General features: G+C 33.0%; 1 protein-coding gene across 1 annotated transcript; it reads left to right on the top strand.

The window, feature by feature from the left end:
* Positions 1-14,705: 14,705 nt before the first annotated feature.
* LOC126887965 (uncharacterized) lies at positions 14,706-16,245 on the top strand. Its single transcript, XM_050655922.1, has 2 exons — positions 14,706-14,833; positions 14,889-16,245. Exon 2 carries the CDS (start codon positions 14,951-14,953, stop codon positions 16,061-16,063), a length of 1,113 nt encoding a protein of 370 aa, XP_050511879.1. The 5' UTR covers positions 14,706-14,833; positions 14,889-14,950; the 3' UTR covers positions 16,064-16,245.
* Positions 16,246-27,487: the final 11,242 nt, after the last annotated feature.

Genomic DNA, 27,487 nt, shown 5'->3' with positions numbered 1-27,487 from the left:
GGCGAGGCCAAAGCGCCAAAGACGGTATCTCTATACCTTTCTTCAGCTTCAGGTATGAATTCCAAAGGTATTGCATATTATTGTACTTGTACAGAAGTAAAAATTTTAAGTTTCTTCATAAGTCACGTCTTAACATTAAATAATGTACATTGAAGGTTTAGTATTGAAATATGCAAAGAGATCTCTAAAGATAATCTTATTTACAAAATTTGTAACGGTTAAATTATCAAACATTAGCGTTGAACGTTTTAATTTTTTTTGCTAAGTAAATAATTATTAAAAACGTTATTTTATTCAAAATAGAATATTGATAAACATTTTGATTTTAAACACATTAATAAATACCTCAGGAACCTCCGCCTATGATTTTACGACACTTACGGCCGTTTTATGGCATTGACCCTCATTTCGTGCTCTTAACAAATTGCGAACGGAAGCTATTTATCACTTGTCATAATTCCTGTCATTTGATATATTCTACATCTTCCACTGATTTTTGCATAAGAGTTTAATCTCTGTTCGAAGGGTTTAAGTCTGTTCTGTCGGACAAAATAAATGTGCCGTTTTCGTGGTCTGATCGTTCCAAATTTTTAACCTGTTCCACAATTAAAACTTCTCCTGTTCCAGTGTTCTCATATATCAAAGTTTGTCCGACTAGACACCCTTAAGCTATTAACAAATTTTCAGCTTGCTATTAATCAACTTTTTTTTCATACGCGGGATCCAGACCTATATGTGTTTATAGCTTTGTTTAACAATAAACAAAATGATTTTTAGCAATGAAAGTAATCAAAACCGATAGAATTTGACTTGAACTTTCAAATGCGGTAAGCAGAATTGCTATTTTATTTTTCAGCCAAAAGTTATTCGGGTTCAAAAATTGCAATTTTTCGATTTTTTGAAATTTCTTTGTTTATAACAATCTTATCGACATCCGGATCGATTGTTACCCAAAAAATTCGTGTTCTACGGGTCAAAATACATAAAAAAACTTGGGTAAGTCTATCTGAATTAAGGATGCCATTGTACTCCCACTGGCGACACGACTATTAATATTGTATGTGAGAAAACACTTTATGAATGAAAGTCATTATGTAATGAATATAAAAGTAAATTAACATAAAAAATCAAAATTAATACTGATTATTTCCTCCTCTGTATTTACTATACTTTCCATGTTAGATCTTAATTGTTATATGTATTATACATTCCATGTTAGATCATTACGTTTCTTACTGATTCCTGAAGAATGGCTTCCCACTCTTCATCTGATTTAATTTTCAGCTCCGCCACTGTCGCTGGTGTTGGATTACGGATACTGCGTTTGAGCTTATCCCATAGGTGCTCGATGGGATTCATATCCTTACTCAATGAAGGCCAGTCCATTACTGTTATATTGGTGTTAGCCAGGTAATCTTTCCTAATCCATGCTGTGTGCCATCGAGAGTTATCATGCTTTAGCATGCAGCCGTCGCGCATGTAGACGGCGCTAAGAAACAACATTGCCTTGGAGAATCAGTGATGCCACAGCTACCGATTTTTCGGTAGATCTACCGAATACCTGTCAAATCTACCGATCTACCTAATTCTCCATTTTTTCTACCGAAAAATCAAAATTCTTAATTTTCAAATTAATCTGCTGATTTTTTTCTACCGAAAAATCAAAATTATTAGAAAATTTGTTTTTAGCGGATAGATTTGGCAACAGAGTTTAGTCAATTTTCAAGAATTCTTGAATTGCTTTTACTAGCTTGTGACAATGTTCGAACCAGCAGATACGGATTTATCGATATCAATTTTATGACCAGTTATTTGTTCTTTTATATTATGATTTTGGGAGTAAAATGTATCTACCTGAATCTGAATAGTGAATACTGAAGGATTGTGGCTTATTTTGATATAGAAGATAATTCCAAACTAAAAATAGTATTTATATTAAAATCTTAAAACAGGAGAAATTTATTTTGCACCTTTTTAACTTACAGTATTTCGACATAACTAAAGAACATTAAAAATTTTTCTCGTTCTCAATTGCTTCAATATCCGACATTGTTTTGTTTTTAAACGATTATAAAGTGTAAAAAATCATTTTTTTGCCTATAAAATATTCTTTGTAGATTTTAGAGAAAAATGTTTCAAATAAATATTCTAGATCTTAATAGTTTCTAATTTGAAATACATAAACAATTGGAGATAGTTGCAAAAAACCCTTATTTTTGCAGTAGGTAATTTATAATAGACATGGATCCCGCGCACCAAAAAAAGTTGATTAATAGCAAGCTGAAAATTTGTTAATAGCTTAACGGTGTCTAGTCGGACAAGCTTTGATGTATGGGAACACTGGAACAGGGGAAGTATGGGAACTGGAACAGGTTAAAAATTTGGAACGTCAGACTTCGAAAATGTTCCATGTATTTTGTCGGACAGAACTTCCAATTGATTTGTTACCATTTCATTAAACTCTCATGCAAAAATCAGACTGGTGTTTATCACCAACTGGGCATTTTAATGAGTGGAACACGAAGAACATGTCAAATAACAGGAATCATGTTGGTTAGTAACAGCAGTCTGATTTTTGCATGAGAGTTTAATGAAAGGGTAACAAATCAATTGGATGTTCTGACCGACAAAATACATGGGACGTTTTCGTAATCTTTCGTTCCAAATTTTTAAACTGTTCCACAATTAAAACTTCCCCTGTTCCAGTGTTCCCGCACATCAAAGTTTGTCCGACTAGACACCGTTAAGCTATTAACAAATTTTCAGCTTGCTATTAATCAACTTTTTTTTTGGTACGCGGGATCCAGGCCTATAAATGTTAAAAACAACTATTATTTATTATAACAAAATTTTTAACTTGTTTAAGCAATTATACAGCTTTCAAATAAGAATATTTGTATTTGAACGTTAATAGGTACACGTGTGGTAAGTTTTTTTAAAAAGTCTACAACAGGAAAAAATATGCAGTTTTATTTTATTATAAATAAATTAACTCCTTATAACAAAACTGAAGCATCCTTGATATTTAGTATTGCGTTAATTAGACGGCTCTACTCGAGTTACTTTGGATTAAAAAAAAATGAAGAAAATTGCTCTATAATACCTAGAAAGCCGAGAAAATACATTTTTTTAAGGTATACCGATTTTGAACTTTGAATGATTTTTATGATAAATGGTGGTTATTGATCATTATATGATGATGAATGTAGTTTATTTTTGAATACTCATACCTAAAGTATCATTTTTTTGCAATGTGATAGCAAAAGAAGCAAAAAATGAAATCTACCGAAATTTGACGATTTCTACCGAAAAGTAGGAGCAGTCTCCCGAAATTTTGTCCAAGACCTGTGGCAACACTGTGGAGAATATCGGTAATGTAACGATTCGCTATCAAACCCCCTCCGCGATCACCACCGAGCATGAACACAAGCTCTGTTTTTCATTGTAAATATATACCATCCCAAAATATACCCGAACCACCCCCATAGCTCACTGTTTCGACTGTAGCACTGAGCAAATCGTTCTGCCATTACCTTACAAGCACATTTTTGACTCTCATCAGAGAATAAAACACTACACCATTAACCAGGTCCCAATTGAGGTGTTCTTGGGCAAACTGAAGTCGAGCTTGTTTCTGACATGTGTTCAAATTGGGCTCATCTGGGAGTCAAAGTCGCAACCTTAATCATCATCATTAATGGCGGTACGACTCTTCGTGAGTCTTTGCCGCGTTTACTATTGCCTTCCATGTTTGTCCGTCCTGTGCCACTAATTCCCATTGTCGCACTCCCATTTTCTCTAGATCTTCGTTTTGACTGCATCTTTTCACCTTTTTCATCCCTACAGACCTTCTTCCATCTGGCCTTTCCCAGAACACATTGTTTATAAGGCGATTGTCGTTACTGCTTATCACATGCTCTGCCCATCTGAGTCTACTGACCTTTATATATCTGACTAGATTTTCGTTTCCGAATACAGACTCTAGCTCGTTATTGTATCTGCGCCTCCATTCGTTTGTCACGCTATCTCTGCAAGCGTCATATATAAAGCGAAGGATTTTACGTTCCCGTAATTTATCCCGTATTTATTTTTCTTTTGGTTAGCGTCCATGTTTCGCTTCAATACGCGACTGCTGGTCGTATTATGGTCTTATATATCTAGATTTTTGCACCTCGTGAAAAAAGCTTTGTCTTCATAAGATATTGCATTGCAAATAAAGATCTGTTTCCTGCCATTATTCGCGTTTCAACTTCTCGCTCTAATTTATTGTCATTTGTGATTGTTACTCCTAGATATTTAAATTTTTTAACCACTTAAGTCTTCTCCTAACTATCCATTGAGTGACGGTCATACCTCGAACATTCCTCAAGGATTGTAGAAGCTCAACTCCTGTCGTGTGTTGATTCCGCAAGACACCCAGCTTAATAAATTGGGCATACCTGTCTGTCATACAGAGTCAGATACACGTCGCCGACCCGAACCTGGTCGTCGACTGTAGCCACCAGTTTCCCGGTGGCGGCGGTAAGTCCTTGAGACTGCCGATTACGTCATAAGGAGGCGACGAGCGACAGTCCTCTGTACCGCCTTCACTGGTACAGTATCCATTTTGTAAAATAATCACTTACTGCACTTCGAAATCTACACACAGGTCAACGTTTGAAAAGCGACTGAGACGACAACCGTTAAATTGATAGAGGTCTAAATTGCGTAGAACATGCCCGTTACAGTATTTGCTGCATTCCTTATGCCATAGAGAAGAAGACAAATTTTACAACACGTTGCCAATTTGCATAAAATTATTATTTTTTTGGAAACTCTTTAGTAGATATTACTTTTTTTTGCATTAGTTGTTTTAATTCAAAGAACACAACATGAAATTAATAAGCATAAATTATAAGCATAATTATATAACTTGGGTCAGTAATTCATCCTAATCACAGTAATCGTCCTAAAAAATAAAATAAAAATGTATACCATTTTTATTCAGTTGCAATGCGAAGGCAAAACAATCTTACTTTTCAATTAGAATACGGAGCGCAGTCCAGTCCTCTGATTCGCGATTTTCGGCTCTTATTGGAGCGTCATCGGAAAGAACGTAGGCACTGTTCTCCATACCCCAATTGAACAGCGCCAAGAGTTTTTCCCACCCATTGAAACCGTAGTGAAGGTATTAGGTGACTAGCGTCATCTGGCAATTGAAAGATGAAGTAGTTTACAATCCTAATAGCAAAATTAATAATATTGAAAATATTAAAAATATTACTAAGAGATTTTTAAATTGAAAACTTACTGGTACATTTCCCTGGTGACACCTCCAAGGCTTCTACAATTGGCAAGCCAAATGGATGCTGCAGTGAAGACAAAGAGAAGGAATTCTACACTATGCAATTTACATCCCCCGTCTGCAGGTTGGTAAAGTTCCAACGGAAAATGCACCTGGTTACTCTACGGAGTAATACGACTATAAAATAAAATAAAAATATATACCATTTTTATTCAGTTGCAATGCGAAGGCAAAACAATCTTACATTTCAATTAGAATACGGAGCGCAGTCCAGTCCTCCGAATCGCGATTTTCGGCTCTTATTGGAGCCTCATCGGAAAAAACGTAGGCATTGTTCTCCATACCCCAATTGAACAGCGCCAAGACTTTTTCCCCCCATTGCAACCGAAGTGAAGGTATTAGGTGACTAGCGTCATCTGGCAATTGAAATGTACCAATGAGTCTTCAATTTAAAAATCTTTTAGTAATATTTTTAATATTTTCAATATTATTAATTTTGCTATTACGATTGTAAACTACTTCATCTTTCAATTGCCAGATGACGCTAGTCACCTAATACCTTCACTTCGGTTGCAATGGGTAGGAAAAACTCTTGGCGCTGTTAAATTGGGGTATGGAGAACAGTGCCTACGTTCTTTCCGATGAGGCTCCAATAAGAGCCGAAAGTCGCGATTCAGAGGACTAGACTGCGCTCCGTATTCTAATTGAAAAGTAAGATTGTTTTGCCTTCGCATTGCAACTGAATAAAAATGGTATACATTTTTATTTTATTTTATAGTCTTATTACTCCGTAGAATAACCAGGTGCATTTTCCGTTGGAACTTAACCAAGCTGCAGACGGGGGATGTGAATTGCACAGTGTAGAATTCCTTTCCTTTGTCTTCACTGCAGCATCCATTTGGCTTGCAAATTGTAGAAGCCTTGGAGGTGTCACCAGGGAAATGTACCAATAAGTTTTCAATTTAAAAATCTTTTAGTAATATTTTTAATATTTTCATTATTATTAATTTAGCTATTAGGATTGTAAATTACTTCATCTTTTAATTATCGTCCTATATATTTATCAAGCTTGTTTTCTAAAATAATCGAAAAGTCTGTAAGTAGTAGAGTTGAAAAATTATTATCGAGTTTCAAACTGCTCTGTAATAATCAACATGATTTTCGTCAAGGATCATCTACTGAGACTAGCTTGGTAGAGTGTACTCAATTTATTAGTGATAGGATGGATGAGAGTCCTTTTTTTTATCCTTGATGTTTGACTTGAGTATGGCGTTCGATATAGTTGATCACGTATTCATTAGCAAAAAATTGGGTTCTTTAGGTATTAGAGGTCCCCTCAATGATTGGTTTATGTCTATTCTTAAAAACAGGAAAATGATAGTGAAAATTGATGATATACTATCCAGCCCATACGAGATAGATATGGGCAAATGGGCACCCCACAAGGAAGTGTCTTAGGTCCACTAATTTTTTAAATTTTTATTAACGATCTTCCTTCTTATATATCTGAAGGCAAGGTCCTTATGTATGCAGATGATACGTGTATAATTCTCTCTGATTCTACAGAAAAAGGTTTCAATGAGAAAATAAACATTGTTTTTAATGCATTTTCAAAATGGTGTCATAGTAACAAACTCATGATAAACTATTAAACATAAACTATATGATAAACATAAACTATACTTGTAAAAAATTATACAATTGCTTTTATCTTCTGTTGACATTAAAACAAATGTTAGACAGGAATACATTATTATCAATTTATTACTGTTATGCATATTCCGGTATTTCAAATAATGTAATATTCCAATATTCCGGTTTCTTTGTGGATTCCTATTCAAAAATGTCCCCTTTAAACAAATCTGAAGGGTGCCGGGCGGAATTTTTGGGCAGAAATTTTTTAAACAATTTTTTTTAACAAATACAAAAGATCACGTTTTTTTGCTCCGGAACATATATTTTTAAGTTTTGTCGGTCATTCTGAAAAAGAAAGGTATCTTGTAGATTTTCTCAAAAATTGATAGTTTTCGAGTTATAGGCGATTTAAAATCTGAAAAATGCGAAAATACGCATTTTCGAGGCTTAAAAACTCATATTCAAATCAGTATTTTTGAGGTTGCCAGATACTTAAATTGAAGACTAAATATTCAGCTTTCAGGTTCTGAAGAGTGATCGCGTCTAACTTTAATTTATACCGTTGTTTTTTAATTGTTAAATATGCGTGTTTATCCGATTTTTTTGCCGGTGCGGAGCGCTCAGTTTCAAAAATCTCCTATTTTCCTCCGAAAAATATTTTTTCTGGATTCTTTGGGACATTCTAAATAAAATAAGTTTCTTGACATTTTTCTCAAAAGTTAATAGTTTTAAAGTTATAAGCGATTTAAAATCCGAAAATGCGTTTTTTTGTCATTTTTCGGATTTTAAATCGCTTATAACTTAAAAACTATTAACTTTCGAGAAAAATGTCAAGAAACTTATGTTATTTAGAATGTCCCAAAGAATCTAGGAAAAATACTTTTCGGAGGAAAATAGGAGATTTTTGAAATGGAGTGCGCCGCACCGGAAAAAATCGGATAGACACGCATATTTTGCAATTAAAAAACAACGGTATAAATTCAAGGTAGACGCGATCACTTTTCAGAATCTTGAAGCTGAATGTTCAGTCTTCAATCTAAGTATCTGGCAACCTCAAAAATACTAATTTAAATATGAGCTTTTAAGCCTCGAAAATACGTATTTTCGCATTTTCCAGATTTCAAATCGCCTATAACTCCAAAACTATAAATTTCTGAGAAAAATTACAAGATACCTTTCTTGTTTATATCGACCAAAAAAATCTAAAAATATATGTTCCAGAGCAAAAAACATGATCTTTTGTATTTGTTTAAAAAAATTGTTTAAACAATTTCTGCCCAAAAATTCCGTCCTGCACCCTTCAGATTTGTTTAAAGGGGACATTTTTGAATAGGAATCCACAAAGAAACCGAATCAGAAAATTTTTTTTAGACGGGAGCGGTCTCACCACATGGACTATAATAGTATGGGGCCAATCCAGCGACGTACAGCGAGTTTTCGTTCTTCAAAAACGGCTGATTCGACTAATATTCGACTTACAATTCCGAACTTCGTGTCGAGATACTTTTAGATATTTTAAAATCTTAACAGTCCCATCTATTTACATCTATAAAATAGTTTCATATGTGTTTAAGAAGAGATTCAATTTGTTGAAATTTTCGTATGAACATTCATACAATACCAGGCATAAAGACAACTTTATTCTGAATTTTTTAAAAAAACTCACCTTAAACTCAGGTATCGCTTTATATAATATGCTACCAGAACAATAAATTAAAGAACTCAAACTCAACAACTCTGTTTCAAAAAAGATTACTGGAAAATGGATGTTTTTATTCCATCCAGGAATTTAAAGACAGCCTTATGAACTGAGTGTAGTGTAATTAGTCCAGAAAGCCACTGCGCATCCGCTAGAAAAAATATTCTAATTCGAATTTTTTGCACAATCTTACACAAAAAGGACTCCTTTTAACAAATTTGCATGTTGCCAGGACCAAAATGTGGTCAAAAATTTTTTAAACGTTTTTTTTTGTTTTTTTCCTAAAATAATTTTTTTTGCATGGAAAAATTTTTTTTTAGGTTTTTTAGATCATTCCAAACAGAAAAGGTCTTTAGTGACTTTTCTCTAAAGTTGATAGTTTTTGACATATAAGCGATTAAAAATGGAAAAATTGCGAAATCGGCCATTTTTAACCCTCAAAAACTATGTGAAAAACTGAAAATTTGAATGTTGCCAAGGTAGGTAGAGATTCTTTAAATATCGATTGATGAAATCCCGAAGAGTTTTTTGCAATACAATTTTCAAAACTCCGTTGTTTTTTAATTGCTAATCAAGCGTGTGCGACACTATTTTCCACCGACAGTATGGTGCAAATGAAAGGAATAAATTCGTTATTTCGTAAACCGGCGACTTTAAGGAAAAATACCGAAACAGGTCGATTTTTATTTTTTAGTTATGATATTGTAGCATATATGGTATACTAGTGACGTCATCCGTCTGGGCGTGATGACGTAATCGATGATTTTTTTAAATGAGAATAAGGGTCGTGTGGTAGCTCATTAGAAATGTTCTTCAATTCTCTATTCAGTAATGTAAACATTTACATAATTATTTATACAGGGTGTCCTTCTACTTCGTTTTTTGTCAAATAATTTAATTTAATAAAAAAATTTTGGACACCCTGTATAAATAATTATGTAAATGTTTATATTACTGAATATAGAATTGAAGAACCTTTCAAATGAGCTAGCACACGACCCCTATTCTCATTTAAAAAAAATCATCGATTACGTCATCACGTCCAGATGGATGACGTCACTAGTATACCATATATGCCATAATATCATAACTTAAAAATAAAAATCGACCTGTTTCGGGATTTTTCCTTAAAGTCGCCGGTTTACGAAATAACGAATTTATTCCTTTCATTTGCACCATACTGTCGGTGGAAAATAGTGTCGCGCACGCTTGATTAGCAATTAAAAAACAAAGGAGTTTTGAATATTGTATTGCAAAAAACTTTTCGGGATTTTATCAATCGATGTTTAAATAATATCTGTCTACCTTGGCAACATTCAAATTTTCAGTTTTTCACATAGTTTTTGAGGGTTAAAAATGGGCGATTTCGCAATTTTTTAATTTTTAATCGCTTATATGTCAAAAACTATTATTTTTAGAGAAAAGTCACTAAAGACCTTTTCTGTTTGGAATGATCCAAAAAACCTAAAAAAACTTTTTTCCATGCATAAAAAAATAATTTTAGGAAAAAAACAAAAAAAAACGTTTAAAAAATTTTTGACAACCTTTTGGTCCTGGCAACATGCAAATTTGTTAAAAGGAGTCCTTTTTGAGTAGGATTGTGCAAAAAATCCGAATTAGAATATTTTTCCTAGCGGATGCGCAGTGGCTTTCTGGACTAAATAGTGTTTTTGTATGTTATCTGTGTTTTGACTTTGATTATGTTGTGTATGTTAACACACTATATTTTATATTATATGTAATTGTAATTATTTTTAGTTTTAGCTTGTTACTTATTATTATATACTTATTATACATTTTTTTTGACACGTCCAATCTGTAGGTATATTTACAGTGTAAAGGGATTAAATAAATTATTTAATTTGATTGATTTGATCATTCATCGAGTGAGTCGATTTATTTGCTCGCAAGTATGGTTATTGATGTCATATTAACTTAACTTTAAACTTCTAGTCAATTTATGTTTAGATACGATCCTGTCGACTTATCTCGTACATCTTACAAGAAATGCCTCCATAACGAACAAAACTCTGATAGGCTTGTCAAAATTGCTAAAGTGTCGTAAACCCAAATGATGCGCTAAAATTCGACCCGTCTTTAAAATGTTTCAACGTTTACTTCAACTTGATGTAAATAGTTGGGGTAAGGAGGAGTGTGAAGAATGACAAAGAAGATATATTTTTTACAACATGAATACGGTTACCCTGTCTGGGGACGCTTTTTCAGTTAATATTTCGCGGTGATAAATTTTGCCACGTCTGTTAAAGTTAAATGGCTTAACATGTGGAATGTAGGTCATAAACTTGTAACTATAAAGTCTCTAGAAGATCGTGTGAATGATTATATACGAAAAAATTAAACAAAACCTCATTTAGCACATGGATCAATAAATTAAAAATAAAAACACCGTTAAAACATTTGTTTCAGAAACCATCACCATCTGCTTACATATGTTTCAACTCTTTGGAATCATCAGAGCAGCCTGTGATGAGCACTGAATAAAAACTAAATTTAACTGTTGAGTAAGGAAATTAATAAAAAATAATTTGTAAATAGACGCTATAGCGATATCTATCAAAAAATAAGCGAAACCTAAGAAACCCCATTTCTAACTAAATAATATTTTAAAACAAAAATCTAAAAGCTTTCTTAGATTGGTAACAAATTCTTACTTTCACCTGTATTCTATCCTTCTATAATTTGTAAGGAAAAAGGGCGACAAATGCATAGATATCATCATCATCACGTAGCGCTACAACCCTGGGTGGGTCCTGGCTGACTGTATAACTTTCTTCCAATTTGTTCGGTCTTCCATCAACCTAGGGCAGGCCCGGCCCTAGGGATTATGCCGCCCTGGGCAAGATCGGCGATCGCCGCCCCCCTCCCCCTTGTATACCCAAAAACTCAAAAATTTCACCATGACTCTTAATTTGCTAAAATATATCACTTAATGCATTAACGGTTGTGTCTATAATTTTTAAATAGAAGTCAACTTTATATCGTGTCTTTGGATCTAGGTCCATACTTTCATCTTCAGGCTCATGACCAAATTGTCTTTTCACTTTCCTGTTTCTGGCTATTACTATGCCTCCTTTTCGGGTTCTCAATTTCTAACTTTGATGAGCTCTTTTGGTTCTGTCAAATAGCCCTGGAATTTTAAATCACTTGTGAGAGACTTAAAAGAGATTTCCGATTTTTCTAATAAACTTATACCTTGATACGCTCCCATATCAATACTCTGAATACGCGACTACGTTGATATACATATTATACCATATTACTACAGAGCAAAGAAAAGTAAAATCGCGGATTTGATTTGTCAAACAGCTTGCCTCATGAGCAACCATTTTATCGTTATTTTTATTCACAGTGATTTCTACATGAGCATCGTAAATTTCTTCAATTTGGTATCTAATGGGAGTAATTTCATCAATTATTCTACTTTCCTATCTAGTTTCGGACAAATGTTTCAATGTTAGTCTAGAAATATGATTTTTCAGCATAGTCCAACGATGAATAGATGCTGAGAAAAAGTTGTAAATTTTTGTCACTAAGGAAAAGAAAGAAACTGCAAACTGTGAGGTTTTAGCAGCATCGTTCACGACTAAGTTAAGTGAATGGCTAGAACATGGGACAAAAAATGCTCTAGGATTCATTTTCAAAATTCTGTTTTGAACTCCAAGTTCTTCTCTTCTATGTTTGCCCCATTATCATACCCTTGTCCTCTCATATCTTCTAAAGGTATTCCCAGTTCATTCTGTAACTCCCAAGCCAATGGTTTCCACTACAGGCACAAATCCAAGAAAGTGCTCTTCAATTTTAACACTTTGTGAACAAGAACCTAAATCGACAAAATGTACAACAATAGTCATCTCTTCCACCCCAGCAATATCAGATATACAATCTAAAATTTTGCTACAATACTTTGCTGATTTCAAAAAGTTTAAAATTATATTTTTTTTTATTTGGTCATGGAGGAGCTGGATAATCTGGGTTTGAATACGTTTTCCAAGTAGTGATGCTGCTTGTTACTTTCATTAGTTATCCTTCTAATGTGCTCTTCTAAAACATAATCAAAATTTTTAAAGAGCTCAAAAAGCTTAAAAAATTACAATTGTTTTGATGAAAATGTTTATCAGAATCGCCCCTCACTGGAAGACACTGTTGTGCTAAGAACTGTATTATTGATATAAGTCGTTGTATTACATTTTTCCAATCACCAGTTTCTGAATTTAGAACTTTTTGTGTTTCTTCATGTATGATTTTGACCGATTCTAGTCTAATTGCTAGTTCTACCCACTGTCGCTTTGACTGTAGATGAGCTGGAGACTTAGTTAGCGTGGCTGGACAAAGCTTCAGCCATATGTTTCTAATTATTATATCCATTTTCAGTAAAGTTAATTTTAAGTGAATTTAGTTTAGTTCTGATCCTACTATTTCTATGCGATGAAGAAGAAGGCGCTGTTGTCGATATTCCGTCGAATAAACCTTGCAATTTTTATTGTTTCAGTTACGTAATTCTCGTTTTTAGTTGCATTTTTGCCGTTCTTGTTCAAAATATTGATTTTTTATAATATTAAAAACATAAGTTATTATTTCTTCAATTTCAAAAATTGGCTGTCCTCTAAAATTTGCCGCCCCTGAATTCGCCGCCCTGGGCGGCCGCCCAGTTCGCCCACCCCTGGGGCCGGGCCTGACCTAGGGTCAAATGGAATATTTATTTTTCGGAGATCTGATTGGATGTTATCTCTCCATCGCATTCTGGGACGTCCGAGTGGTCTTTTGCCTGTAGGAATCTCTTCCCATACCAGTTTTACAAGTCTCTCGTTATAAAGTCTGTGCACGTGGCCTGCCCATCTTAGTCGCTGTGATTTAATTTCTTGGACAATATCGGTGTCATTGTAGAATGCTTTTAAATCGATGTTGGTTCTGATCAGGGCCGTGCGGTGCTATGATGCGGTGAGGCAGTCGCATCAGGCGGCATCATAAGGGGGGCGGCAAAATCAGTAAAATCAAAATACATAAAAATAATCATAGGAATAAGATAAAGGGTGTGCAAAATAGAACACTTGAAAAATATCAGAGGGCGTTTTACGTGCCCTGCGCAGACCACTCTTTAAACTTAGTTTTAAAAGTGAAGAAAGCGTCTTCTTCTACAGAAACAACAACCCTTTTTGTATTACACAAGAACTCTACACTTTTTTCCGAAAGTTCCGAAAAAACATGTTTCACAACTCTAAAACCGTTGAGTGATACTAGATGGTCAAGTCAAATAGATGCATTGAAACATTTAAGGCTTTAAGATTTCAAGTTTGTGAAATATATGATACCTCATTCGAAATAATAGAAGAAGTCAACAAAGATTCAGAAATCAGAATAGATAGTATAAATTTGTCAGATTGTGTAAAAATGTTGTCAGAAACTATAAAAATAAATGAAAAGTCGCAGAAAGTTTGGCTATGACTTGACGAAAATTACTGCTAATGAAATTGAAGAAAATCTTGATATAAATTCGAATTTTCAGCTGAAAATAAAATTCGAACCAGGAGAAAAAAGCGTCAATTTGATTACGAAAAATCTGTCGATGAGCTCTTAGCAGAGGAAGATAAATCATGAAAGGGTCGCCAATGCGAGTCCATTATACTAAAAGATATAAATTAAGTACTCGAAATCTTTGAGTTTTTATTTAATTGATGTTAAAAAGTGTAAAACAACCGGGTTCGAGGCTTATATTTTCGTTGCCTCATCATCAAGTCCAGTACATAGTCTTCCATAAATTAAAAACTATTTTACAATTTTGTAGACAAAGCTTACATAGAGTAAAAAAAATAACAGTAACACATACAATATTCTGAAATTAGATAAATCGTAGATATTAAAAGACAAGTTAAGAAATTAAAACAAAATTAAAATAAAAAACAAAACCAATATATGTATGTAATGAAACTACATATTATACTTTCATCATTTTAATATTGCTGTGCTCAAAGATGTCATCTCAAATTGGAATTTCAAATTGGAACGCAGTCAGCCAACGTTAGAAATTCGGAACACACTCCTGGCCTGCCGAACCGTCACTAGCTGAGAAGAGATTGGATTGACAGACGTCGTCATTTATGAAATGTCAAGCATTTATGAAACTTTTATTTTCACTTATTTGTAGAAATAATCATAGATTGGGAATATTGACATTAAATGTCGTTTCTTTATTCTAGGTAAATATTGTAAATGTTGTATTAAAACATGTTTTAATAAAATACTTTATTCTAGAGCAACACAGCTGTCCTTATTCCTATAAATATCATTACAAAACGACATTACTAGTCAAAAAAATGGAGAAATTAAAGTTCCAGTTTACAATACAGGGATCCGCAGATGGAAAAAGGAATGAAATATGTATAACAGCAATTGAAACTCCAGATGGACGTGTTTTTGAGCTCCCAGAAGAATTCAAGCAGGTAAATAAACATACATACCTAGCGAAATCTAATGTATTTATAAAAGTAAAAAATTCTTTGAAAAAAAGAGGTCAAAAAAGAAATTTATGGGTACCATTAGATATTGAAATGAGAAAGATATATTTAGATGATGGTGAGAATTTACAATTTGGGGAACAGTATTTAGATGAGAAAACACAATCTGTAGTTGCTACTTATGAAAAAGAAATACCATCAATAAAAAATTTAAGCAGAGTAACTGAAAGTTTTTTGATTGAAAAATTTTCTATAAAAATACCGAATGCTTGTCAGTGGATGGAAGACTTTGAGAGAGAGTGCGAACGATTTGAAATCATAGATGATGAACAGAAAATAGAGTCATTAAAATACTTACTTGAAAAACAATGTTTAGATTGGTACAGTAGCATGATAATTAAATACACAGTACAATCAGATTGGAAAATTTGGAAAACAAACTTTTGTGATGCATATGAAAAGAAAGGTTGGTCTCAAATCAAATACGCATTCACATTCAAATATCAAAGTGGTTCTCTTATAGAATATGCAACAAAAAAAGAAAGATTATTATTGGAAGTAAATAAAACAATCGACAATGACACATTAATAAACCTTATTGTATTAGGTTTGCCAGACGACATAATGAATAAACTTGATAAATATTCATTGATTTCAACTACTCATCTATTTAGTGAGTTGAACAAGAATGAATACTTGGTAAACAAGCAAGGTAAAAGACAGAAAGTATTCTTAGATTTTAAAGAAAAAGTTGAAGAAAAACAATACAAAACCAGCCAAAGATTATACAAAGAACAAAAACACATATGCAGTATTTGTGAAAAGCTTAAAAAAGGAACACGTTACCACTTAGAATCAGCATGTTGGTATAAGGCAAAAGATAATCACAATGACAAAGATAGTCAAATTCAACTTATCAACAACTCAGAAATAGAATGTGAACTACAAAATGAAAATCAAAAAAACTGCTAGTGTTGCCATTAATAAAAGTAAAATTAGTACTGAATAGCAATTTTGAGATTTTTGGAATATATGATTCAGGTTCAAATGTCTCATTAATAAATTCAAAATTGTTGAAAATAAATAATGAAAGACTAATTAATCCTAGAGGTACTAATTTAAAAACTATTAATGGCCTTAAAAAAACAAATGGAATGATCAAATTAAGTATAAAAATTTTTGACGTAGAAAAAGAAACTGAAGTCTTTGTGATTGACAAGGATAATTTTGATTATGATTTTCTAATTGGTTTAGACTGTATAAAAAATTTTTATTTATGTCAAGATGAAAACCTGAAAATAAGTCAAAAACCACCTATACATATAGATACTATTTCTAAGGAAATAGAAAAAACTTTTCAAACAAATGCTAAAATTTATAAGGAAATTAATGAAGAAATAATATTTGCTTCTAAGGAAACAAATGATAATTCAAAGGTATCTGATATGTCAAATGAAATGGGAAATAAACATTTAATAAATTTTAATGAACACTTTGAAAATCAAATTTTTGAAATTTATGTAAACCATTTAGATCGCTATCAACAATTAAGAATAGATGAATTAATAAATGAAAACAAATCCATATTTGCCAAAGATAAGTATGATGTAGGAACAGTAAAGGATTATGAAGCACACATTGATTTATTAGAAGAAAAATATTGCAGCAGAAGGCCATATAGAAACTCAATTGAGGATAGAAAGGAAATTGAAAAGCAAATTGCAATGCTATTAGACAAAAAGCTAATCGAAGAATCATACAGCCCCTTCGCAGCACCAGTTACATTAGCTTACAAGAGAGAGGAAAATACAAAATCACGATTATGCATTGATTTTAGAGACCTGAATAAAATTGTTGTGCCACAATCACAACCATTTCCTCATATTGAAGATTTAATGCAAAAGACGAGAAACTGTAAATTTTTCTCAACCCTTGATATCAATTCTGCATTTTGGTCAATTCCTATGCGTATTACAGATAGATACAAAACAGGATTTGTTACACAAGAGGGACATTTTCAGTGGACTTGTTTACCATTTGGGCTGAAAACATCCCCAGCTATATTTCAGCGAATAATGTGTAATATAATAAGAAAACACAAACTTGCTGACTTTGCAGTGAGCTACATAGATGACATACTAGTTTTTTCAAAATCATTCTCAGAACATATCAGACATCTAACACAACTATTTACAGCTATCAAAAGTGAAGGATTCAGATTAAAGCTTACAAAATGCACATTTGCTGCGGAATCTGTAAAATACTTGGGTCATATAATACAAAATAATAGTGTACGACCACTGAATGACAACTTAATTTCAATAAAGGAATTTCCAATACCTAGAACACAAAAACATGTAAGACAATTTCTAGGAAAGATAAATTTTTACCACAAATATGTGCCAAACATTGCAATAACATTGAACCCATTACACAACCTGTTGAGAAAAGGACAACCATTTATTTGGACTACAGAATGCCAAAATTCGTTTGACAAATTAAAAAACATATTGTTAACTCAACCTGTATTAACTATATTTGATCCAAATCTACCAATACATATTTATACTGATGCCAGCTTATTGGGAGTAGCAGGGGTATTAAAACAACCACAGGAAAACAAAGAAGAAAAACCAGTGGCTTATTTTTCAAAAAAATTAAATGAAGTTCAAAAAAGAAAAAAGGCCATATACTTGGAGTGTTTGGCCATTAAAGAATGTGTTAGGTATTGGCAACATTACTTAATTGGTAAGAAATTTACTGTTTTTTCTGATCATAAACCATTAGAAAATATGAATATAAAATCTAGGACTGATGAGGAACTAGGAGATCTAACATATTATTTATCACAATATGATTTTGATGTTAAATATTGTCCTGGGAAACATAACTTAGAAGCTGATTGCCTTAGCAGAAATCCTGTCCTAGGTCCAGATAAAAATACTGAGGAACAGTTAAAAATTGTAAATTCAATAACTATCCAAGATATACTGGAAGATCAAGAAAAAAATAGAGACATACAGGAAAATAAGTATAAATTAATAAATAAACATAATGTTTATTACAAAAATATAAAAGGAAGAGAAAAAATCCTTTTGACTGAAGACTTTAGTAGAGAATTTTTAAAAAACGTTCATAGAAACTTGTGTCACATAGGAGTGAAACAAATGCATAATATGATTGGAACATATTATACAGCAAAAAACTTAACAAAAAACATTAGAGAAACCTGCCAAAAATGCTCAGTATGCATTAGAAATAAATCAAGGGGATTAGAAAAATTCGGATTAATGTCACATTTGGGACCAGCCACAAAGCCTTTCAGCATTGTCAGTATAGACACAGTAGGAGGTTTTGGAGGTTCCCGTTCTACAAAAAAATATTTACATATTCTAGTAGACCACTTCACACGATATGCATATATATTGACATCGAAAACTCAAACTGCAAATGATTTCATTAAACTTGTAAATAGTATTCCAGAAAATGATCAAATCGAAATGATTCTATCAGACCAATATCCAGGAATAAATTCAAATGATTTTAAAAAGTTTTTAGAGAAAAAGTTTACGAAACTAATATTCACTGCTGCTAACTCTCCTTTTTCTAATGGTCTCAATGAGAGACTAAATCAAACCCTAGTTAATAAAATTAGGTGTAGAATTAACGAGACAAAAGAAAAAAAAGCTTGGACAACAATAGCACAAGAATGTGTGGGCAAATACAATGATACCGAACATACTGTAACTGGTTTCTCACCATCATATTTAATGTATGGCAAAAAAGTAACAACACTGCCATCTGAACTGAAAGAAGTAGATTCAGAAAAAGATTGGATAAGAAACAAAAATCTTGCTTTAGAAAGAACGAAAAGATCTCACAAATATAATAAACAAATTTATGACAAGAACCGTAAACATGTGGACTTCAACATAGGTGATTTGGTGTTTGTCGAAAATGGAAACAGGTTAAACCGAAAAAAATTGGACGAATTAAAAATTGGACCATATGAAATAACAGAAAAACTATCAAATTCCATTTATAAAGTAAATATGAATCGGAAGAAGTCAGACTCTAATCTATTCCATATCTCGAAGCTGGTTCCATTCCCTATACAGGAAGAAGGTCAAGATGAAGATGGTAACGAAAATATTTGAATATTTTCACCTTTGGGAAGGATGATGTAATGAAACTACATATTATACTTTCATCATTTTAATATTGCTGTGCTCAAAGATGTCATCTCAAATTGGAATTTCAAATTGGAACGCAGTCAGCCAACGTTAGAAATTCGGAACACACTCCTGGCCTGCCGAACCGTCACTAGCTGAGAAGAGATTGGATTGACAGACGTCGTCATTTATGAAATGTCAAGCATTTATGAAACTTTTATTTTCACTTATTTGTAGAAATAATCATAGATTGGGAATATTGACATTAAATGTCGTTTCTTTATTCTAGGTAAATATTGTAAATGTTGTATTAAAACATGTTTTAATAAAATACTTTATTCTAGAGCAACACAGCTGTCCTTATTCCTATAAATATCATTACATGTATTACAAAATTAATATAAATTGCAAATTAAACATACAACATAATAAAATACAAACATAGGAACTACGTTGTATCACTAAGAATTTTATTAACACTCCCTGTCTCGATAGCTAGTGGTGAAAGGAGTCTTTAACAATTAAAAATAATTTACGAAGCTTCATAAGACAAACAAAACTAAAAAATTTAGCACTCATTTCAAGAGTCCTCACTAGCTGCTACTTAGACTACAACAATCTGAAGAATTTACCAAAATTATAGTAAGAAGGATAAAATTGAAATTTTTGTAAATATTATTTAATGTTAATACATATTTCATTTAATTTAAATTATGTGTTGTTTTTAAAATAAAAGTTTTAGTTCATTTTGTGCAGTTGCATTTAATAAAAATAAAAGTCAAGTTTCAATAATATTTAAGGGGCGGCATTTCGAAGACTTGCATCATATTGAAAAGATGTACCGCACGGCTCTGGTTCTGATCCTATACTGGTTTGTGGTAATGTCGTGGCGGGGTCCGAAAATTTTTCTCCATATTTTTCGTTCAAAACGTCTGAGCTTTTCTTCGTTTGATTTGGTCATGGTCCACGTTTCGCATCCATATGTTCGTACAGGTCTGACGATGGATTTATAGATTTTGATCTTGGAACTTCTTGTAAGATTTTTTGATTTTATAAGCTCATCCAGTGCGAATAGAAAGCGATTTGCTGATTGGATTCTGTATTTTATTTCTTCAATAATATCACTGTCACCTGTGATTGCGGCCCCCAGATCATTAAAACGTTGTACTCTTTCGAAATTGAAGGTGTCGACCGTCACATTTTGTCCTATCCTGTCTATTCGTGTCGTTCTATTTATACACATGTATTTCGTCTTCTCTTTATTAATCCTCACTCCTACTTCGCTTGTTGCTCCTTCCACCTTGTTGAAAATGGCTTTTGTGGATAGGATGGGATGGAGTCTCCAACAAGATCAATGTCATCTGCGTAAGCTAGTAATAACTTGGGACCTTGAACTGATAGCAGTTCTGTTTTTATTTTGGCCGACCTCGTGGCTTTCTCTAATGCAAGGTCAAAAAGTAGTGGTGATAACGCATTAGCCTGTTTGAGTCCACTGTTGATTTCAAAGCTGCCAGACAGTTTATTATTTACACGTACTTTTGATATTCCACCCTCCATACAGACTTTAGTCATCCGCATGAGTTTCTTTGGTATTGAGAACTCCGCCATGGCATTCCATACTTGGCTTCTTTCTACGCTATCATATGCCTGTCGAAAGTTTATGAAGAGATTGTGTATGGGTCTGTTATACTCCCATCCCTTTTCTAGAAGCAGTCTCGGCGTGAATAGTTGATCTATTGTGGATCTGTTTGCCCTTAAACCGGCTTGATATTCTCCTAGGACATTTTCAGCATAAGGGATTAGTCTACCAAAAATGATGTTTGAGAGGATTTTATATGCCGCCTTTAGGAGTGAAATTGCTCTATAATTCGTGCATTTTGTTTTGTCCCCTTCTTTGTGGATGGGCACTATGATGTTTTCCTTCCATCTTGCTGGTATTCCTTTTTTTTTATTTAACAGCATCAACCATTTTGGGTTATTAGCTGTACAGTAACTAATACATGGTTACTTAAACCTAATACATAGTATTTTGATTATTACATATTATGTTCACAGTTCAGTAACAATATCATAATTTACAAATTAGAAATGGGATCTACAAAATATCAACAATGGTTACAGTTTGTTTAAATCATTAATGTCTTTCAAATAATTTGTAAGCTTACAGTGTGGTCTTAAGACTGCTTTTATACTGTTAGGTATTGAGAGTTTTCCTATTTGTTTATCATTTTTCTTTGAACGATTTGTAGTCGGAAACAGACACTAAGTTCACTAACACTGAAAATGCACTGTTTATTGCTTCTCTAGTATAAAAGACGGCTTTTTCGTTTCCTTGAAGTCCAATGCGGGATGGAACCCATATAAAGCCTATTTGCTGCCTCGTGTTCTTTAGGAAATGTAATTGTTCTTTTATTAATGCCTACAAGATTACTTGGATATAACTGTTCTATCGTATGTATTGCCCTGAGAGAATCGGTAATTATGACAGATTTTGAAAATTTTTGAGTACGAATATGAATGAGGGCTTGCATAATTGAATATAGTTCTCCAGAGTAAATACCGCCAGTGTAAGATAATTTAAATTGTAATATAGTGTTCGAATCAATAACTGCTGATTCCACACCATCAATAGTTTTGGATGAATCTGTATAAATATGACAATGATCTGGGAAAGAAGCAAGTATGTTGAGAAACGATTGAGTAATTGTTGCATGGGTGGTGTCAAGCTTATTGTATTCAGAAAGAGTTAGATCACATATTGTAGGACGAAAGGTCCAGAGAAAAGTGACTGTGTTTGTCTTATCAAAAAATTTTGGGAATAAAATATTAAAGAGAGAGATATCTTCCTAAAGGGAGTTAGAAACCGCTAAAATGCCATTGAAGAATCGGATCGAAGATTTTAGTTTATTTCTTGAGTTGAATTTGTTGTACCATCACTTTCTTGATTATCGGCATCTTCTAGCATTTTGTGGATTTTGTTACATAATTTAGCGCATTTGGTTTTCATGCTTTTTTCCTGTAAGATATGGCTTAATTATTGTTGTTATCATGTAAGTAAAGTTGGCTATATTTGTAGTAAACTCAAGGGATCAGTCGAGCTAATACAATTTTCAAAAAAGTCAACAGTTTGTTCATATGCTAAGTTAAAATTATTTGACATATCGTGAAATATTGTTTTTGTTGGCAACATCATTTCTTGAATTGATGTGGTAGCTTCAGTTTGCTTTTTTTGTTTCTTTTTGGTTTGTGTTGGTATTTTAAATTCTTTATTTAATTCTTCAGTGGGAGATGGAGTGGTATTAATTTCCGAAATTGTTCTCTTATTGGTCGTTGACTGATCCTTAGATATACAATTAGTTTCCATAAATAATACGCGAGGTATTAAATAGTAGTATCTGTTTGTTGGTTAAGTGAAGGTTCGGTACTAGAATTACTGACTGGATGATCTGGTTCCACTTCTAAGGGTGCTGGAAAGGGTATTCTTGCGGTTGTTGTTGTATTGGTTGTTGTGGTTGGTGTTCGATATGAGAGGAATCATTTTGTTGATTATGATTTGGACAATTTGCTGCAGTGTGATCCGTTTTCTTACAGATAAAACACGAAGGTTTATCTAAATTTAAAAATATGCGATACGAAGTTTGTTCATATTTAATTAAAGAATTACATTAAAAAAACTCAACCGTGCAATTCTTCCAACGCTAGTTTACAGTGCGCCAATGTGTGTGAGAAGGGTGACTTTAGCGTTATAAATAAAAAATTACAGAAGCTAGAGATTTAATTTTAGAAAAATCTTTATATAAGGTTTTTTTTTTGTAAAATTTTCTGAATTTTTCAATGGTCAAGTCAGTTTTTTTCTAAAAATTATATTTTCGGAGTTATTTAAAAAAACATCTAACTTCGCTGTTCATTTGTTTAATAAAAAATGAAGCACCCACTTCTCGAGTAGAACTTTTTGATATGTTGTTTATTAAACATTTCTTAATGAAATTACAAAAAGTTTTATCTTTTTTGATTGTTTCCGAAGTAAAAATCTAAATGCACTCCCCTATTACGTATTTTAAAAAACTGAACTTCCAGACAGTACATCTCAGATTCTCAGAGTAATAATATCTCCGACGATCATAAAATTTGGCTACTATGTAAAAGATAATAAGCGTAATGTATACATATCTCCAACAAACATAAAGCTCGTGGTTTTGCCGACCCCAACTCAGACAAATTACATTTCAGGGGGAGCACGCAGATAATTTTTCGGGAATTTATTGGAGTTACTACTGTTATGATAACGTTTACGACTCTTCATACTCTCTACAGTTTTTGTAATTGGTTATTGAGAATAGCTATCCAATTTCGTCTGGATGCAGAGTCGGCCTTTATGTATTTTATTAAAAGAAAATATATAAATATGTAGATAAATATAAGGTATATAAGTGGAGCTCATCATGATCAGCCCATAGTCGTCCACTGCTGAACATATGCCTCCCCAAAAAACTTCCATTCAGGTCTATCCTGCGCTGCTGCAATCCAGTTGGTACAAATCCCCTTTATGTCTTCAGTCCATCTTGTGGGTGGTCTTCTCGGGTTTCGTTTATCCGCTCTCGGTCTCCACTCCAAGATTTTTTGGTCAACTCATCATCTCTGATTCTAGCGACGTGTCCTGCCCACTTCCATTTATTTTTGACTATGTGTTTTATAATGTCTTCTACACCACTTCTACGAATTTCTTCGTTTCTTACCCTATCTCTTAACGTTTTGCCCAACAATGATCTTTCCATTCTACGTTGCGTCACTTGTAGTTTTCGTCCAGATGTCCTTGTTAGAGTAAGTGTCTCTGCGCCATATGTAAGAACAGGCAGGACACATTCATTGAAGGCTTTTCTTTTTAAGCTGATAGGTATAACCTTTAAAAATATCACGTAGGCTTCCATATGATGCCCATTCCAGAGTTATTCTTCTAAGCAGCTGAGCAGTTTGATTGTCTCTGTTAATATTTACCGTATTTCCAAGGTACATGTAGCTGTCAACAACTTCAATTTCGACGTCTTCTACATTTAAAGGATGGCTCATTTTTGTCTTTTGGTAATTAATATTTAGACCTACTTTACGTGCTGCATCGCGGAGTTCATTCAGCATATCATTGGCAGTTTTTACGTCATCTGAAATTAGAACAATATCATCTGCCAATCGTAGATGTCTAAGCATCTTATTATCGATATTTATTCCTTTATTTTCCCATTCTAGTGATTTCAAAGCATGTTCAAGTACAGTAATGATCAACTTAGGCGACATAGTATCTCCCTGTCGAATACCTCTCCTGATATATATCTTATTGGTAAGACCGTGCAAAATTATAGTTGTAGCATTTCTGTATATATTTTCTATAATATTGGTGTACCTATGATCAATTCGACACTCTTCCAATTAGTATGGTATAACTAGACCCAAACCCAGACATCCAAAGTGAAAGTTATCCTCCAACACCAAATTGTTCTATATAGTCCACATAATGTTCAGAAAAAAGTCACACCATTTTGAGCGTCCGGTTTGGTTGAGAGATGGAGGAGAAATCGGTAAATTATTAGTTTTTTTACGTTTTTCGTCAATATTTCTAAAACTATGCTTTAGCGCAAAGAACGTTCTATACAAAAATGTTCTACATAAAATTTAAAACAATAATGAGCAATTTATAATATTATTACTGATGAAAGAAATTTTCTTGAACAGTGGCCGATGGTATGTTTGTGATAAGCCCTTAAAGAAACGTCAACCTCACCACCCAAAATCATCATCAATTGCCCCAAAAATATAAAAAGTATCGAAAACCTCCACTGTTCACCCTCCGTAACTCTGGAACCGTTGATTTTTTAACAATTATGTATAGGACCTTTTTTGTTTTAAATTTCATGTAGAACATTTTTGTATAGAACATTGTTTACGCTAAAGCGTAGTTTTAGAAATATTGACGAAAAACGTAAAAAAACTACTAATTTACCGACTTCTCCCCCATCTCCCCCCCAAACCGGACGCTCAAAATGGTGTAACTTTTTACTGAACAATATGTGGACCATATAGAACAATTTGGTGTTGGAAGAAAACTTTTACTTTGGATGTCTGGGTTAGGCCTTTTTTGGACCAATTATACTATACTACCTCCGTAGCTTTGGAACCGTTCATTTTATAAGGATTATGCATACGATCTTTTTTATTTCAAATTTAATGTAGAACATTTTTGTATGGAAGGTTGTTCATGCTAAAACGCATAGTTTTAGAAATATTAACGAAAAACTTAAAAAACTACGAATTTACTGATTTCTCCCCCCTCTCCCCCCCCCCCCCAAACCCGACGCTCAAACTGGTGTGTGACTTTTTTCTGAACATTATGTGGACCATATAGAACAATTTGGTGTTGCATGATAACTTTCACTTTGGATGTCTGGGTTATGCCATCTTTTGTATCAATTATATCATACTAAATGCCTTAAGTAATGCGGGTAGTTCGATAGAATCAAACGCTTTATGGAAGTCTATAAACGTTAGAAGTAGAGGTCTATTGTATTCAATTGATTTTTCAATCGAGACTTTGATGCACTGTAGATGGTCATTTGTACCATAGTTGGGACGAAAATATAAGTGGAGCTAGTGAAACAAAAAATAAAAAAATCAGGTCGTTCAAAATATATATGGTTCAAGCACTTCAAAAAGTAAAGAAATGAAAAAATGGACCAGATGGTATTTCTGAGGATATGTGGAGAACATTACGAGAGACAGGAACAAGTCGGCTAGGAACGAACGCCATACAAATGGAGAAACGGTATATTCGCACCTGTTAAAAAAACAAGGGAGATGCTCTTATGGTATTCATTGATATCGAGAAAGCATATGATGAGTTCCACGAGAAATTCTGTGGTGTGCGCTGTATAAGAAAGGAATCACAGATGAATATGTAAAAATTGGATAAAATGTGCATGAGGAAGTAACAATAGTGTTAGGACCGGTGTAGAAGAGACCGATAAATATCATGTAAAGCAGAGGTCACCAATTAGTTTCCCTGAGGGTCCGTTTCGAAAACCTATGACACTTCCGGGGTCCGGATTTATACTGCCTGTGTCTGGCTGTTCTGATTCGGTTTCTTTGCGGATTCTTGTTAAAAAATATCCCCTATAAAAAATCAGAAGGGTACCGGGCGAAATTTTTGGGCAGAAATTGTTATAACATTTTTTTTAACAAATTCAAAATATCACCTTTTTCGCCCCCTAAAATATGTTTCTAACATTTTTGGGTCATCTTAAACAAAAAGATCTGTCATTTTATTAAAACAAGAATTTTCAAGCATCACAAATGCATATTTTCGCATTTTTCAGATTTTAAATCGCTTATAACTCGAAAACTATTAATTTTTCAGAAATATGACAAGAGACCTTTTTTGATTATAATTGCCCATGAAACCTAAAAATACATTTTTCGAGGCAAAAAGTAATTTTGAGTTTGCCTAAAAAAATTGTTTCACCCGGCACCCTTCTGATTTGTTTAAAGGAGACATTTTTGAACAGGAATCCGCAAAGAAATCGAGTCAGAAACATTTTTCATACGAAAGTGTCCTCACACATCGACTAATATGGAAAAGAAAACTAATAATATCTGATTGTTTTTGGTTACTGTATACTTTTCTGTAAGTTTTCCTGGTACAATAAATAAAATATAAATTCATTGTGTATTATTTTGATGTTATTATCAGTATATTTTGAAAACAGCAGTATTGTAAATTGTTACTGGGAATGTTTTAAAAGTTAGGAATTTATATTTTGAATGCTAATGAAGTTTTTAGACATCTTCAATTTTGTAGAAAGGAAACTGAGGAATTTAAAATAAATAAACCTAGTACAAAATGCTAATTAACATGTTATCTTTTCTACATTAGTTTCAATGCAAGGTGTTTGTTGCAAACTTATTAAATCTGAAAATTATATTATTTAAATGCACATCTGAAAAGTACTCCTACATAGTAAAGAGGAAATGAATATAAAAAAATGCACATGACAATTTTATATTAAAGCTTACTTAATTTCAAAATTAATGATTAGTAAGTATAACAATAAGGGGGGAAACTCTTTACAAAATTAAATCATCAGAAAGAAAAATGACAGTTTTTTACGTACAACCTGTCTGAAGTTTGGAGTGAGTTTAGTGCAACTGAGTCTCATTAGGGAGTTGAGATATTCATCTG

Source organism: Diabrotica virgifera, chromosome 7, assembly GCF_917563875.1.
Source record: "Diabrotica virgifera virgifera chromosome 7, PGI_DIABVI_V3a".
Classification (NCBI taxonomy): Eukaryota; Metazoa; Arthropoda; class Insecta; order Coleoptera; family Chrysomelidae; genus Diabrotica; species Diabrotica virgifera.
The sequence above is the reverse complement of the archived record's forward strand: the minus strand, read 5'-3'. Positions and strand labels throughout refer to the sequence as shown.

Excerpts from the sequence above, each read along its gene's own strand:
- LOC126887965 (XM_050655922.1), top strand. The coding sequence starts at position 14,951 with ATGGAGAAATTAAAGTTCCAGTTTACAATACAGGGATCCGCAGATGGA.